At 44.6% G+C, this 17083-nt stretch overlaps 1 protein-coding gene across 5 annotated transcripts in view; it reads right to left on the minus strand.

Annotated features, from left to right (window-relative positions):
* The window catches only part of OSBPL2 (oxysterol binding protein like 2), a 29750-nt gene extending 14596 nt beyond the window's left edge, over positions 1 to 15154 (minus strand). Inside the window, exons 1-5 of one of the 5 annotated variants that reach the window (XM_048963502.1) lie at positions 14433 to 14533; positions 7731 to 7904; positions 7158 to 7287; positions 5677 to 5841; positions 152 to 299 (exon numbers count right to left, since the gene is read on the minus strand). In XM_048963502.1, the coding sequence (XP_048819459.1) occupies positions 152 to 299; positions 5677 to 5713 (185 nt within the window). In that variant the 5' untranslated portion in view covers positions 5714 to 5841; positions 7158 to 7287; positions 7731 to 7904; positions 14433 to 14533. Of the gene's footprint in view, positions 1 to 151; positions 300 to 5676; positions 5842 to 6252; positions 6274 to 7157; positions 7288 to 7730; positions 7905 to 14432; positions 14534 to 15033 lie in introns of those variants that run through there. The other 4 variants (XM_048963503.1, XM_048963505.1, XM_048963501.1 and 1 more) reach the window with 4 other exon arrangements.
* Positions 15155 to 17083: the final 1929 nt, after the last annotated feature.

The following is a 17083-nucleotide window of genomic DNA, read 5'->3' on the forward strand; positions in this document are numbered from 1 at the left end:
CATTAATTACCACTTGACATTGGAAGCAGACAAGTGGAATGCGTTTCAGTTTCAGAGAAACAACCTCTTCCTTGGTGAGAACAGTAATACCCCAAAAAATCACGATCCAGCACGGTCATTTCTCATTTCCTGCACAGTGCTGTGCATTTACCTGTGCCTCTTAATTCCATTTTCCTGAATCTCCGTCTCCCCGTTATGCTTTCCAGTCCTATTGCTTTGGTGTGGATTTAGATCAAGCATTTCTGCAACTTTATGATTTGCTTCTGAAAACTCTCCTGAAGAATTGTCAGAATCAAAGCCTGTATGGAAAAAACACACAAAGCAACAACTTTTTGAGGGACCTTTTGATGCCACAGAGCATCACTCACATTTTACAACTCTCACAGCATAAGCACACTTACACAGGGTCATTTTATTCTAAAAAACATCAGAGGGAAGAACTTTTATCAAGTGACCAAATTCCCAAGAATTTAGAGCCAAGTGCTGCATTACAATCAGGCATTCTCATCTGTTTTTTTTTCATGCTGCCAAATATAAAACCAATTTAGAATCTTACAAGCTCTTCAATAGCTCCTAATCAGCTCCATTGCCTCTTCATCAGAGCTGTGATGTGATTATAATAATTTTGTTTAGCTACGTAGTTTTCCTTAAAGACCTTAGAAAAAAATTAATTTAGCCTACTCACACTATCAGATACAGAGCAGTTAAGGAGGAAAAAAAGCCCATTTCACAACCTAGTGGCAAACATCCATATTACTCCAGCAACAGAAATACAGGATATCTAACTTGTTTGCCATCCGCGTGTGCAAACTTCACACATAAGAACCCAAACACATCAGAACAAATTCTTCAACTGCTGAACCTGCAGTGCTGAAGCACACAAAACATGGAGGCATCACTCCAGACAAAAACAACGTGGTAAGATGACAGCATTAGGTCATAGCTACTCCTGCCCTGATCTCCCTTTAAAACTACTGAAAGCCTACACTGTAAGAAAGGCTGCGTGCAATTCAACCTCATCCTTTAAGAGATTAATATGAGATTAGGTAAGGACAACATCACCAAAAACGGAGCAGAACAGACCTCCCTTCTGGTTCTGCATTCAGCAGAGCTACTTGGAAGAAAGTTCTGCAAAGACTTCAATACGTGTAAGGACAAACAGAAGCCTCAAAGTAGTTTGAACATTCCATAGAAGCGTTAGAAAAACAAAACACTGGTGAGGGATTGGTCTAGAAAGGAGAAAAAAGCCAAAATATTTTGAGGGAGATGTTTTTTAGACTTGGAGATTAATGAAGGATTTTTTAATTATTTCTCCATTTATGTTTGTATTCCTTTCATTACAGTTATCACAATCTAGGCAAGCACTTTCCTGTGCTGACAGTCACTATCACAACTAGGTGCAGCCAATTCTGAAGCCCAGCTGTGGATGCAGAAAGAATCCCAGGTGTTACAAAGCATGTAGGTACCCTCACAGAGTAAGGAAATTAGTTTTGACCAAGATTATTTCAGTTTCAGAGTAAGAAAAACAATGATTTGGGGGCATTAACTTCATTAAAAATGCAGACGTAAAGGGTGATGTCGCATATTGAACCCTCTCCTACATTTTGATGTTACAAGTGTGTAATTATACAGCAATAATGACACCTCAGCAGCTCTTAGTTCTTAACTGGAAAATGCGATGGTTGTATGTAACCAGGCAATGGAAATGAAGATTAATCTGAAACACCTGCCTTCAAAGAAAAGCAACACCTGTCCATCTTCAGTCAACCCACAACAGAAGAATAGTTGTCATTTTTAAAGGGCATTCCTAATCACAAATTAGCTTTTTAAGGAGCCCATTATGGTACAAGGAGATGGAGAAAGCAAATACCGTAGAGTATAAGGAAATAGCTTTGACTAATGAAGTGGGGAAAAACATGTGGGCTGGCAGGCAAACGTGCCTTCAGCCAGAAAGCTGATCAGGCCCACACAGCATATGGACCATCATCACATTTAATAGGCATTTTGATCAGTTAAAGCACCAGGCTTTCCACTATGCTTTCCATCTTCTGTAACAGCTGGCTCGTCTGCTCCAAGCCCAAACAGAAGTTTTAAAAGCTGCTTCTCAATGAAACCCCAAATGTTATAGTTCTGAGGAGAACTATCAGACAATGTTCTTCACAGAGGAAATACTGACTGGAATATTTACTGAAATGCTCTGTTACAGTTTTTCTAAGTTCCAAGTCTTTCAAGCTACCATTAAAGCCTTGAACTTGCAAAACTGAGTATCTGAGCTTCAATACAGGCCAGCTTTTGTACTGAAATAAAGCTTCAAAAACTAACAGAGTCAAAAATTAACTTAATCAAAAAGTCCCAACCTCTACGTGTCCAAGCTTTTAAAGTCTTCAGTTATCAAAGTCAGATGAACTGGTTACCAATGCTAATCCATTTCAAGAACTTAAAGAAAAAGTACTTGCCAGCAGCTCTAGTTCTCACAGTCCTCTTCTTCCCCATCCTGCAGATGAAACAAGCCCACTAAGCCATGTTACACATCCAGCTACGAGGGAGCAGAGTAGCACAGCACTGCGTACACTGCACACACCAGGACACAAGACTGCCTTTTCATACACTCAGCAGCTTCCTCAAATACTAATTAAGGTTTGTCACTCAAGACAGAAAGAGAATCAAAATAGCAAAGTGGTGAGAACCTTCATACCTAAAAAGGTTCCTTCAGATTGGATAAAAATGCTGTAAGTGCGCACAGTGAGTAAAATAAGAGGCCACTTTTTCTCAGCCAGAAATTACTGTTTCTCCCCCTTCCAAACAAGTCAGTCTCACACTACATGGCCGTATCGTGCTGCTTCCAACAGGAGGCAGGCTGGGTTTTCACAACATCCGCAGTACTTCAATCCTGGGGCACAATCTGCTGATTGAATCCAAACATGATGGAAATATATACATCTGGCAGCAGGTACCTCACTTGCACCTCCCTAGGAGGAAGCAACAGTTTACAGCAAACAAGAGCCAAGCAGTAGGAACAGCAGGGCAACCTGCTCTCAAACACACTGCACCAGATTGACCTCACAGATGCTGAACAGGCTTCCATAGAACCGCAGGTTAATATGTAAAAAAAAGTACCACAAAAGCTACTCAAGCTTATCAAAAATAAATTATTACCCTGTGACTAACTTACTGTAGTAAGCATTCTGCTGTTCTGTGCCAATCCTTCCACAAACCACTTTAGCAAAAAGACATTTGACAGAATTAATGAAAGATAAGGTCTGACACAACAAAAGTCAACAGCACAGCCTTTAACAAATTCAAAATGAGGTTAATAATCCCAAGTGATGCAGGCCGGAGCGAAGTGATCAAAGCCGTGTGCTGACATAAGATTTTGAAGAATCTGAATTCATCAATGAATTTAGCAGCTTTCCTGATCCAATCTCAGAGAAGTCTTCCTCCTGCATTTGAGAAAAATCAAATGCTGCACTGCCAAGAAATGACAGGCATTACACACAACATCTCTGAGATGCTCACAGTAATACTCAGTCCTGAAGTAAGGATGTCATGTGTCCAGCTAATCAGCAATGACAATCACCTCTGAACACAAAGCAACTTCACTCTGGAAACTCTTCCCCAGCCAAACTGACTCATCAGCTACACAGCACAGTCCATCCTGGACATTTACAGGTGTACTCATCATCAAACATCATTGGGTCAAACCACCTGCCAGGAGGATGACTCCCAACCACACAGCATGCAATGCCATCACATGAACATGACTTCTGGATGTGATGGGGACAGTGTCAGAAGCAGGAAACTTCACAACCTAAGAGATTAAATCCATCACAACAAAACCCAGGGGTCCACAGGGCAGATCTCTATTTGAGAAGTGGATGTTATCAAGTAATAACTACAGCAATGTTGAGGCCTTCTCAAGGAGTGATCTCACATTTTATAAGGGAGAACACATTACGTAGGCTAAGATTGCTGCAGAATTCTAAAGCACAACTTCCCAAGGAGTTTCACTCCCCTGCTAAGCCTTGTTTGCAATTTGTAGGGCAGAAACAACAGCATCCAAACTACTAAAATCAGGGAAACTGTGGGAACACACTGCAAGCCACACCGAGGAATGCAGAGCCCAGGACAACTGGGGAAGCAAGTGGAAAAGAGCATTGGGTACATACTGTGTTCATATCAGCAGGGAAATGAGACACAGCTGGAGAATGAGCTTGTTCCTGGTAGCCACATCCCAGTCACAGGCTTAAGGGAAAACCAGCACGTGTCTCAAGTTGGCTTCTGCCCATCTACTGCTCCGACTTAAGGAATGGAGAGCATGCTCAGAAAAAACAAGCTGAGGAGTCTGCCAAGCAATTTGCTTTTTTAATCAAAATTGAGAATCCTGAATCCTGAAGTTCTTAGCGTGGAATGCAAAAGCTTACTATGACTCAGAAAGGACCTCAATTCTGAGCTTAATCTCCTGGGGATACAGAGCACACACGTGGCTGCTTCAGGAACCAGCAGAAGAATGCAGACAGACCTATTAATAATTGTTCTTAGCATCACATTTATGTATGACCTGAAGAAGTCATAGATACAAAGAACTAGGCCTAGACTTCACTAGGCTTGTGCAAGTAATCCAACAAATGGACAGTAAGGTCTAATGCATCCAGCTGGAACAAGAAATGGAACATCAGTCTTTAGAGGTACTCTCAAGGGAGAAAGACTCTGAAACAACTGTGACAAGTCCTGTACAGTCTGCTGTCAGTCACACTGCTCCAAACAGCTCTGTTTGTTCCTCACAGGAATCTCCAACCATGTCTAAGTCCATCTCACCTACCTGCATCTACCACACTACTTCCATTCTTTGGCTTTCATGATTGCCATCATTCTCCTTCATTCCCTTGATTTCACATCAAGTACCCTACACTCACCATTGCCAGTATTTCTTATTTCACCTCGAATTTCTAAGGAGAAATTTACATGCAAAACTCTGAACTACTTTGGGATTTTTGAAACTACTTTTTGTTTTTCTTTTTCTTTTTTTTTTTTTTAAATGAAAATACTTAAAAGTATTTCATTTTGTCACTAAAACCACATAAGGATCTTAGCAGTAATCACTCATCTTTATTACTTCAGAGAAATGCACTATTTGATGCACTGCTCCAGGGCGATTGAATTCCTGTTTGCTCTTCTAGAAACAGCACTGGATTGCCAAACCTTTCAGTTCCCTATCCAGAAAGCATGCTTTTACAGCAATCTGTACAGATATAGAGGAATATTTCTCTATTTCAATTCTTTGGAATAAGTTTTCCATCAAAATAAATCGAGTAACAGTGAAAATAACCTACAAGAGATATTTTCACCTTTCAAAGGGCCTTAAAAGCATTACTTCTCAAGCTGCTATAAAACTACCTGCATCTCATGGAAAAATGAAAGCAAGACTGGCCCTAAAGAACAACTACAGTGGTAAAATAATAGCCAGCACTGAGCTTTAAAGAATAAAAATAAGATGAAATAAATACATATTTCCAAGCCCAAACGTTTCTTCTTTTCAGAACACGGCACTACAAGTTTCACAAGCACTTCTCATTCTTTATTCCTTAGCAGTAATACATCTCTTGTACCTTAACAGACACAATGCAGTTCAGAGCTGCTTTTTCCCCCTCCTCCTTTTTAGCACTGCCCCCCACTCACCCGTAACGGCATCATAGAACTCTTCTTCACTGTTCATCCTTCAGCGTGAAATCTCCTTACAGCCAGCTCAGCTTCCTCTAATGCATCATTCAACTTGATTTAGAGCTTAAGTGTCTGTACGCTTTTGAAGTCTTCTTTTGCAAGTTCCCAGCCGCTTTAGATGATCTATTTGACAAGACAGGGAAGAAGAATCAGCAACTCCCAAACTTCTTGCAAGCACAAACACACACACTTGACAGACACTCATTTTCCTATTTCTTCCCATGACAAAAGAAAGCCTTGGATTCTTGCATTCATGAAACAGTCATTATGACTCTGAAGTCCTCCTGAAGATCAGTGCTGCTTACCACAAGAACAACCAGGATATTATGTCACACTTGTTCTCTCTACATAAAAACATTATGTACACTATTATAAAATATACTCTACTTACTGCAAGTTACATTTCAGACAAGGACAGCGAGAAGAAAAAGGAAGAAAAAGACAGCTGGCAAAACAGAAATCCCTTCTTAGCCAAAAGATAAACCTTACTGCATTCTTAACCAAGAAAGCTGGGAACAAGTAAAAGAACTTTACCTCATTGTTACATAAAAATGCAGGGCCTTGCTGCACATTGTGCACTCAGCAACTATTAGGTAAGTTCTGTCAGCTACTGCTCTGAACGTTTGAACACACAACAGGAGGCTGTGCTCTCCAGATAGAAAATGTAAAGAAACAAACCTTTTTCTCACTAAAGCCAAACACACTACAAATCACTTACAGATTCATGAAGCATTCCAGCTCTGCTTTATGGACAGACTACATTAGATTTATTCCAGATGGTTGGCAATGATGTAACATAAACATTTTACTTCACTCATCTTTAGTCAAAGCAAAAGAATCAGAAAATTTCGATTCCACCCCTGCTAACCCTCACCAGGTACCAGTGCTGAGCCAGGCACACAGCAATGCTCCAGCTCCCCCAAAACAACCTCAATGTGTCAGCCTCAATTTTTTTCTGATCCTTGAAGATCCCACTGCTTTTGTGAGAGTGGCTTTTCCAGAGTAATTATAACATGCACAGTTCCATTCCAATTAAGGGAAACAAAGCCAGAAGCACACTCTATTCCTAGTAGAGGAGCTTGCCATGTTTAGAGCCAGTTCCCTCTCTCCTCTCTGCAAGACACCAAACTGCACGATGCCCCCTGAACTTCAACTCTTTCAACCTCACTGCTCAGCACAAAGCTATGTGAACGCCTCACACACTGTCCTTCCAACTCTCTGTTCAGAAGGAGCAGCTGAAATGGCCTATTTTACAGCTCCTTGCAGTTAATGAACACAGTGTTGAAGCATCACACTTGCAATGCCAGGTTCCTGACTGTCACCTTTTCTCTAGGAATAACCTCTTTTGCCCACCATCACAAGATTTTCATCAATCTCTGCATAGTTAACATCTCAGCTTCCATATAATCTTCAGCAGCTTTTCCTTTACAAGTCCTCACCTCTGTAAGGACAGAACTTCACGCAGCTGCTTCTTTTGTGTGTTGCTACACTCCTGTTGCAATTGCTTTCAGCTGAACAGTTTCCTTCCCTCTTCCTCGTGCTCCAGTCACAGACCTTGAAGCAAGAAAGCTGAAAAAGGCTTATCAGCAACAGATTTCTGACTCAGGTTAGTCAAACTGCCTCGATCTCCCAGGGAAGGATGCAAGAGCTCAAAATACTGACACACTACAGACAGGGATGAATGAAGACTTCCAGTGCAAGGCTACCCCCCAAGGCTACCAGCAAGTGCCCTGCTTGCAGAAGGGAAAGGAGCAGCAGCTTTGCTTCAAAAAGATGCAGTGCAGGCTGCTGGCAGACAACCAGAAAAAGGCAGAAACCCTTTAGTAACTGGTTCAAAAGCAGCAGCTAGCCCAGATTTCAGGCTGAACCAAACAGGATGCTGTGCTTCTTCTCTAAACAGCAGCAGAATTAATTACATTGCTCTAAATGTCTACCTCTAACACGAAATGCACTGCCACAGCTCACAGCAGACAGCAGGGGAAGCTGTGCTCCAGCACAGGTCTGGCTGTTACCTGGCCTAGCAGAAGGCAGGCGCTGACTGCAGGAGATGCTCACACTGAAGCTGCAGTCAGAGTCCCTGTGAGCCTTCCAGCCCCACCAGTGAAGTATCTCTTCTAGGTCTCCAGCTGTATCATAACTCTGATGAAAACCTGTTCTTGAGGACGTAACTGCGTACACTTTTCAGCCTGGGAGGGAGGAGAAGAGGGAAAGCACTAGTTTTCTTAGGATTCAACTGCCTACAAGTGCTGCACCCTTCTAGAAAACCAGCAGCCAATATTTCCAGAAAGAGAAGTGCATGTGCGCAGCATGCAGCTGTCTCATGACAAGCACTAAAATTCCTGAGTTTTCTCCATGCATTCCCTCATGTCCCATCTCCCAGCCTTTGCTTTTCATCCAAGCTCTGGCAGCAGGACTCCCCCACCACTGCATACAGCTCATAGTAGGATTCTGTTCCAAAGCAGTTCTACCCACCTGCAACATACGTAAACCAGCTGCCAACCCACCTCTGTTTAATTATCACACCAAGAGCACACTCCCCCTATCCAAACACATCCTGGCAGGAATGCCAGCATGCCACAGTCACTAAGGAATAAGAACTCTGAATTACTGATAATAAAGGCACTGACTGCAAAGCTAATGAAGCTTTTCTATGAAAACAACCACCAAATAGAAGTGTGGTGACTGCAGGGAAAGACCTGAATGAACCAGAAGCCCACATTACACTCTGTCCTTGTGCACCTCACACCCCACCCCGAGCTGATCCTCATTGGAGAATGAGGGTTTGGTCATACGCTGTAAGTTATAGACAAGTACTGCAGCTCTCACCTAAAGAACAAAATATTCATGGAAGTTACTTTAAGTAATAGTCACAAATTGTTTTAAGGCGTTAGGAGAATTTTAAAAAGGATAAAGCAATGTATTTTGCACCAGAGTCACACCAGGAATAACTTAGCACTCATATTACTTCTTTTAAATTCAGTTATTTAACTTAGCAGAGATTAACATGAATTTGCACACACACGAACACAGGATGGTATCAGCATTTAGCTCTCGTGAGTCAAGAAGCAAGGACTGCTAAAAGCAACAGCAGAAAGTTACTCTCAACCAGGCTGAAGACAAAAACATCCTGTTTGCTTCATGTTCAGCATTTGTAATCTGTATTTCCTCCACAATGCTCATTTCCACACCAAGAACTGCAGTCAGCAGCTTCCATCCAAAGTGCAGCAGAGCTGTACAAGGAAAGGTGCCACACACAGGGAGACCCATCAAGGCTTAGGTCTGATTCCAATCCCAGCAAATCTTCCATAAAGCACGAACATCATGTTCACCTTGTTGGTACTGAACATAGGTGAAATACAAAGCATGTGCTTACATATGAAACCAGAGGTGTGAGACCCACGGCCAGGTGAGATGCACTGCCTGCTCTCTGCTGTTTGCACGCTCCAAACCTACACTCTAGGGAAGGAAAAAAAAACAACCACCGACCAAAAACCAACAGATCCACCAATGACTGTCTCACTAAGACCTAAGGTTTGGATTCTAGCCACCTGTATACAGATTAAGAGCAACAACAAAAAAAAAAGCACAAGAAAATACCAGGACCTGTCCAAAAATAAACCTGCAAGAGCTAAACATGCCATCACTGTGATTTTGCTCATCTCACAGAACTAGTTACTCCATACTAACTCGTTCTTCTAGGTCAGCCTTCCACAAAGCCCCTGCTGGTTGACCCGAAGTTACTCCTCCTTAAAGAAACATTTACATTGCTGTAGGAAGTTGAGCTTCCACTGCTGGAGCAGCTCATGCTGCTGGAATGCTGCTCAGCAAGCAGGAGGCTGGCTGGTGCAGGGCTGCACCTGCGCTGTCCTGCTCCTCCTGGCCTGACATCCAAGTCTCACATCGTGCAGCACTCCTGGAAAGCAAATGTGTTGCTGACACCACTCTGCCTCCTTTACAAATCCTGCTTTTTCTCTCCTACAGCACACGTTTAACACTGTGAGAAGCACAGCACCAGGTCGCAGCCATCACCCAGCCACCCCATCCACCAGCAGAGCCAGGAGCGCTTAAGCAAAACCACACATGGAAACAGTGAGCAGTTCTGAGAACAAACCGAGGCTGGCCAGCGTGAGGCTGGGCGTTGAGTTCAGCCCAGTGGCATTAGAGAGCCACCAAAAAATTAATGAAGCAGCACATTCATGAGTTTTTTCACATGTCTAGCAAGGTTTTGTTGGATGTGTGCTTCCGTAGCAAATTTTAAAACAAATTAAGTTTATTAACTTGAAAGGAGAATACTTGTAAGCAATATGGGGGAGAAAACAGTTAAAAAGCGTGAAAAAGGAAAAATCAAGCGAGGCTTTCATTGCAAAAAAGTAATGACAATTTTCTATCAAGTCTCACAATGAAAACACCACACAAATACTGCCTGAGGAGTGGAACAGAAGAGGCAAAAACCTGCGAGCTCTGAAAGGACCCTCTGTTTTCAGATGTTTGCATGTCTTTAATGGGTCAGAAGGACACAAGCTCAACTTAACAGAAACCAGCTTGGTCAGAATGTAAAGTCAGCTTGGTGCAAAGGAAAATTAATTCCATGGCCTGTTTAATCCATCTAACAACATATGTAAATAAAAAGCAGCATTTCCATTAGCACATCCCCTGAGCTCGGGATGCAGCTTCTGTCCAGCAATGGGTTCCTAAGGAGCCACTGGCAGATCAAATACACACAGCCGTCACACCGACACTACAAACAAGCAAACAAGCTCACAACCCTCCCAAAACATGACTGAGCTGAGCCCACCTCTTCTCAAGTTGCCAGCTGAAATAAAACATAGCTGCTGTACTTCAAGGGACAGAAATAAATAGCTTGAACCAGAAGATAAATATTCATGTGCTTTTGCTCCGTATATATCTCCCGAAAGCATCAGACTGCAGTGTTTCATCTCTGAATGAAAGCTTCAGCAAGGATGAATCTTAATTGACTCATGAAATTAGGTTACCGACAACAGTGGATCTAAAACATCTACAAAAAATTGCCAAGAAGTTGTTTTAATTGGCAATTTAGATGCCTGCTGTAATTATTATGCACTTGAGATCTCTTCAACCAGCAAACAGCTACACAGATGGCAGAATCCAGAAGTGGATTTTATTTACCAAGCTAGAATTGTTTTTTACTTCAATGTAATGCAATAGCAACTTCCACCAAGGGGTCCTGGCCTAACGAGACTCACCCAGCATCCCTGCTAAGAGGAGGGCAGCTTGCTTCTCAGCTCTGTGCAACGCTGAGCAGAGGGGCTTGGGGTGAGGGAAAGCCTGGCCTGCTGCCCCTGCACAGCTTCTCTGCAGACTGCAGCTGTTCCTGCTGTGGGCCTTAATGCAGCTGGGAGCTATTAAATGCCCCGAGGACAGACGTGTACCTGCGCCAGCTCTGATGGGATGCAGCTCATTTTGTTCGTAGCATCCGTTATTGCACTATGGTTTGGATCTGCTACTGGAATCTCCATGCTGTGAGCATCTGCAGTTAGAGAAGAGGCTGGGAAGGAACACTGCTAACCCATGCTCAGCTTTAATAAAGAATCCACGTTGCTATCTGCTAGGTGACATTAACCCTCTTAGACAGCAAGAAGGTTGCACAGCACTCAGAACTACGTTCAAGACAAAATAAAGCAGCGTGTATGCAGTTATTTATACCTCTACTATAAATAAAGTATTTCTTTTACTATTAAGCATCTCTCAACAGCTTTATTAATGTTCTGCAAAGCCTAGCAAGCACATGTGCACAGGGAAGAAGCTCTGCTCTAACAAATCTAGCAAACAAGCACGCTGCTGAGCTGACTGTTATGAAGGGGCTGGTGAGCTAAGCTCTCAGTAGCTTTAGAGCATGCAAGTTTTTTAATTGGGAGTTATTAAAAGGATTCTGGTTCTCACTTGGTCGCACTGGCACACTGCAGGGAGCAGAGCCCCTGTCGCCTCACGGCCAGAGCACACACACATCCCAGCACTCACACATTTGCCTCTGTTACACTCCCATACTATAATTAGTTCTGACCTATCATGAGTACCAAAGCACAGTGTGCTATACTAACAGATTTTGGAAGCCCTAAAAACCAACGTAAGAGGATGCCAGTGAGATGCAATGAAGTCACCAGTCCACGAGCATGCAGACACCTCAAAGCTTCACAACATCCCAACAGCCCTTATCTAAAGCTGTGCGACAGAGCAGAGAAACTGCAGTGGGACAGGAGCCCCACAGCTCCAGGCTCACACTAAATCCCATGCTAAGCATGGATGTACACATCCAGCAGTTTGGGACCATAAGACCAAGAGGTTCAGATGCAGTTCTGCAGCTGCAGGAATAATTTGTCCCCTGTGCACACTCCTGTCAGATTTACAGATAATTACAGGAAGAAAACATTATCCAGCCCCCTGCATTTTCTGAATGGAGGGCAGCTGTAATTCACTGAAAATCTGTCTGATTCAATTATGTGCATAATAAGATGTACTGACAGAATCTGAAGGATCTGTCTAGACAAGCAAATGAATTTCCAATTGTAACTGTATATATTAAAAAAAGCAAATTTAAGTAAACTTAGTCTATTCTTATATCTTATTGATCCTGAAAATTAAGACATCTTTGTGCACTGAGTTGTTTGAGAAGAATAGAACCAAAAGCAATGCAAGTCACATTTGACACATTCTAATTGCTTACTCCTTCCATGCACGGAGGCTTTAAGACTGCAAAGTAAATAATTACATCATCATTCACTCTTTCATACAGTACATTGTTAGGAAATAGAGGTCTGAGATCAAGTATTCTTAATTGCAAATTACATAGTCGTCAATTCCATGAACTAAAAAACATAAAGGAATCTGTATCACATGTAACCTCTATTTTTTACAACAGGAAGCATATGAACATCGCCTTATCTTTCAAAGCAGCAGATAAACATTGCCCAACTTTCTCATGGGTCTCACTTCCCCATTTATTCAGCTAGATGTTGCCCCTGCGAGCAGCTGGATTCAAACTCGGCTAAAACATTCACACTGAGCACTTCATATTTAACACACATTCTTTGTGGGCTTGATTTGCTTCCCCCCCAAAAAAGAACATCTTAGATATTTCACAGCAAACAGACTAACCAGGAAGCATTTAGGAACATCGTGTTCTTGACAAGGACAGACAGTTCTTTTCAGGTGTCTTTGTGACTCAAGCGACAGTATGTGATGTTAAGTGAAGGACCACAAGAAAGCCAACTTGTAAATGGGAGCCCTGGTTACAAGCAGTCTGATGCAACATTGCACTGTCCAAGAACACGTTATTTCAAATAGCAAAGATAATTAATTATCTGCTTCAAAACAAAACAAATCCGTGTACTTGCACGCGAATCTCACTTTTAAACAAAAAATTGCCTGGTTGGCACTGCAAACAGTTATTTAAAAATACAGTCTTATCAAAGCAGAAAAGCCTGCTGGTCCATTTTCCAGCCAACATGAAAATAACAGAAAGCTAAGCTTTCCACCTTTGTTCTAGGTCAGCGTGTGTGAAGTTCACACAGTAGAATTCACAAGAAGAAAGACTCAAAGCATTAACAGTTTCAATCATAAGATCTGTCAGCTTAAGCAGGAGTGTATCATAGAAATCCCTAACAGTTTTAAAGCTGATTTAAAGAAAACACCCAACAGTGAAAATTACCCTCTGTGAGCAGCTACCAAACCAAAACACTTCCACAGATGTTAGCAAACAACTACTTGAACCTCACTCAATGCCTTTAACCCATTACATCTTCAACTGCCTTTCAAGCTATTTAAACATCATTTTCTCTCTTGAACTTTCGTCTTCTGTTTGCACTGACGTGGCCAAAGAGTTTGTTTTGGAAAAAACAGCGTATTTATTCCTGGACAGCAGATGTCTCAGTGCTTCCTTCTGAGCACTCCCTGACGTTACGAGTTCACTAAGAGGTACAGTTGGTTCAGGAAAGCAACATCAAGGACTGCTCCCACTCTCATCCCAGACTGCCTTCAACTTTCTGTCACGTGGTCATCTGCACGCCTTGACAAGTATTTTAAGACAAGCTGTGTTTACAGTAACTGAAACCCAGGGGATTACTGAGGGATAAATCTCTGCTCGGAACGTCTTGCTTCCGTGCTAGTTTAGCCAGTTCTCCTGCTTCCAACCCATAGTGCAGGGCTGGAGGTTTGGAAGTTACGCGACTGCTTCCAGAAATTGCCCTGAGGTTTTAGGAGTTCCGAAGTGTACTGATATAGAGTTTGTAGGACCACTTATCTGTGGTTGTACACTGCTGTCAACGTGAGTGCAGAGTTACTGAATTTTTGAAGGATAAGTTGGAATTGAATGGAATCAACTCAAAAAAAAGACTATGAGAGAAATAGCGTGGTGCTGCTAACTCACACTGCAGATCCTGTAACTCACACTGCAGATCCTGCCTCTTTCTTTTTGAAAGTTTAAGTGAAGGCCACGTATTTTAACTGAGAAAATTCATGCCAAATGAAGATTTCCGCTTGCATTGAACGTGCTTTGGTGGGAAATGCAAGACTGTGGCCAACAAAAACCAGAGGACGATTTCAAACACAGGTTCTGGCCTGCAAGCTGAACAGAGCTGCTTCAGAAAGGAGCCCCGAGTCCGAACACACAAATGGCACGCCACCACTCACACCCAAATCAAATCCCAAATCAAAGTGGCAACGTAATTAACGTATACCTCTGTCACCATGCAGAAGTTCTGGTGGCATGTTATTTAAAGGGAGGTCTTTTCTCCGTCTGTTTTGCTCATCTTGCTCTCTCGTCTCCCTCTCAGGAGCTCTGTAAGATAAACATAGAGCTGGGATCTGCAGCACACAACTCCAGCAAAGCTCCCGCTGCGTCGTACGGCCCCGGAGCTCCCGAGCGGCACGGAGGCCGAGCCCAGCGCTGGGAACGGAGCCGCAGGGCCGCGCGCTGCCCGGATCCCAAAGCCGCGGACAAAGCGGCGCGCAGCACTCCCCGCGCAGGAGCCGGGCGCTGCCCTTCAGCCCCTTCCCCGCCGCCGCTCGGGTCGGCCGAGCTCCGCCAGCTTCGTTTAACACAGAAATAACGAAGGCGCCGTCACCGCTCCCGCCGGCTGCGCGGCCCGAGGCTTCTTGACGGGGAAGGCGGGGCCGGGCCGTCCGCGCTCCGACACCCGCGGCCTCCGCTCCCCGCGGACAGGACGGCCTCGGGCCGGGCTGACGGCCCCGCAGGGCAGCAGGCACGGCTCGCCCTGCCATAGGGAGGCGCGGGGCGGCAGAAGGGAGCTGGGCCCGGGGCAGAGCCGCCGGCATTACCTGGCACCGCGCTCCCGCGACGGCCCCGGCGCAGCACCCCCCGCTGCGCACCGCTGACACCCAGGCGGAAGTGCGGCCCTCGAAGCGGCGGAGTGACGAAGCGCTCCGCCAATCGCGACGCGAGACCGCGCCCCGCCGGAGGCGGACAAACGAATCGGCGGCCTCGCCCTCCCGTCAGGAGGCGGGGAGAATGCTAATCAGGCGCCGAGCTCCGCGGCCCCGGGCTGCGCCGCAGCGCTGGGGAGACAGCTAGCCAATGGCAGGTGAGGGGGCGGGGGTATGTAGATGAGGACGGCTTCCATGAGGCCCTGCGGCGCTGAGCCTAGGGTGCGTTGCAGACGGACTGTGACGCCTCCGAGCACTGTGGTGCTGCGGCGAGTTCGGCTGTATGTGATGTGTGGGGCACTTATTATCGGCCTTCTCGAGGGCAAGTTTTGGTCACCATCACCCCCAAAATCTCCTTTTTAAGGAGTGAAGGATGGAGTTGAGAGGGGTGTTGGGTTTTGTTATGGGGCTGGTTTGACTCGTTGGTGCCTCATGCATTCCGTTCTAAGCACTGTGCACGCAGTGTGCACGTTTCGGTTTAGCAAGCACAAATAGCAGTTACAATGTCTATGTCCCCGGTTCCGTACAGCATTAGGGTGCTGCTGCTCATGCTTGCTGGGCGCTGTGTGCTTTTCTCTTAGATGGCACCACACTGCTTTTCTTTGCCTTCCCGTTCCCAAGTCTGCAAGGTGCTTTGCCTTTGTGTGCTCTTGAATTTCCTCTGGGATCAAAGTGGCTCAAAACTTTTCTTCCCAGCTGGTATCATTCCAAATCCTTTAATAACAACTTCCTAATTGGCCCTGGATTTCCAGGTCCATTCAGCAATCTGTCAGCCTTTGGGCTCAGTGCTCAGTACGTAACAATCCCTACTGCAGCCTTGAAGCCGGGACACACGGGGGTAAAGCATGAACTGAAATCACCTCCTGACCGAGCTGGCCATGCTCACGAGCAAGCAGCTGATCAGGAAGAGCCTCCAAAACCAGCATGGAAGGAGAAACCCGCCAAGAGATGATTAAAGGGCACTGATTTCTTTGTAGCTTTTCCGATCTTAATTAAATATACATTCTAAGCTTACCACAAAAAAGTCCCTCTCCCAGGCACTTTGTGGGCTTTGGAGTTAGGTGCCCATGCCTAGCAAAAGCACAACTAATGGCACATTTCTTCTGTTGTTCAATCCTGAGGGGTTGGTCTCTAGCAGTCTAGGATCACTGATAGTAATAGGAGGGGGACAAGACTCCAGATCCTTTCTGGATCTGGAGATCCAGTAAGGGGAGAGAATAATTACCTTATAAAGGAGATGGCACGGAACATTTTGCCTTGTTGCCAGAAGTTTTGCAATGTTAGAATTAATTAAAATGGGGTTCTTCGGTGGAAAGTATTGAGCAACTGCCTCGTACATCAGTGTAGCTGTCAGCTCCACCTGCAATCAAGCCAACTGTTCACCTATGATGGAGCAACACAATCCGCTTAAAAACTGTTCCAAAAAAATCTCATCACTGCAGCAGGGTTACAGATCAGGAATTGCAACAGAATAAGGGAAGGCAAAATGGAAAAACTAAACACATTGATGGAGAGATTTAGAGATATTCCCTCTCTGGTGGGAACGCTGTCTTTCAACAGTGGCGTGTGAGCAGACACAAACACCTCTCCTCTCCTCCTTCCAAGGGAGCCCATCTGCAAAGGCATCACCTCAGTGATGTGTGTGGGCTAGTGCTCACGTCTGCACCGTGCCTGGCTCTGTGCAGTCATGTTGGATGTTAATTGTGACTCTTTGGGCAATAACGTGGCACACCTGTGTCACACTGTGCTGGAGGCTGTGCAAGCATGGAAGAAATGTTCTGCTGCCCACAGCTTGCAGCTGAAGGTGCTGCCACGTCCTGATGGACAGAGGGTTGCAGCGGGCACGAGTGAGACAGACAGGACTTTGCTGAGTGTGGAACATCCGAATGTTTCCCAATCTGAAGAGTAAAGGTTTTCTCATACAGCTTGTCCCCATCTGGCAAGA

This window comes from Lagopus muta, chromosome 16 (assembly GCF_023343835.1).
Source record: "Lagopus muta isolate bLagMut1 chromosome 16, bLagMut1 primary, whole genome shotgun sequence".
NCBI classification, from domain to species: domain Eukaryota; kingdom Metazoa; phylum Chordata; class Aves; order Galliformes; family Phasianidae; genus Lagopus; species Lagopus muta.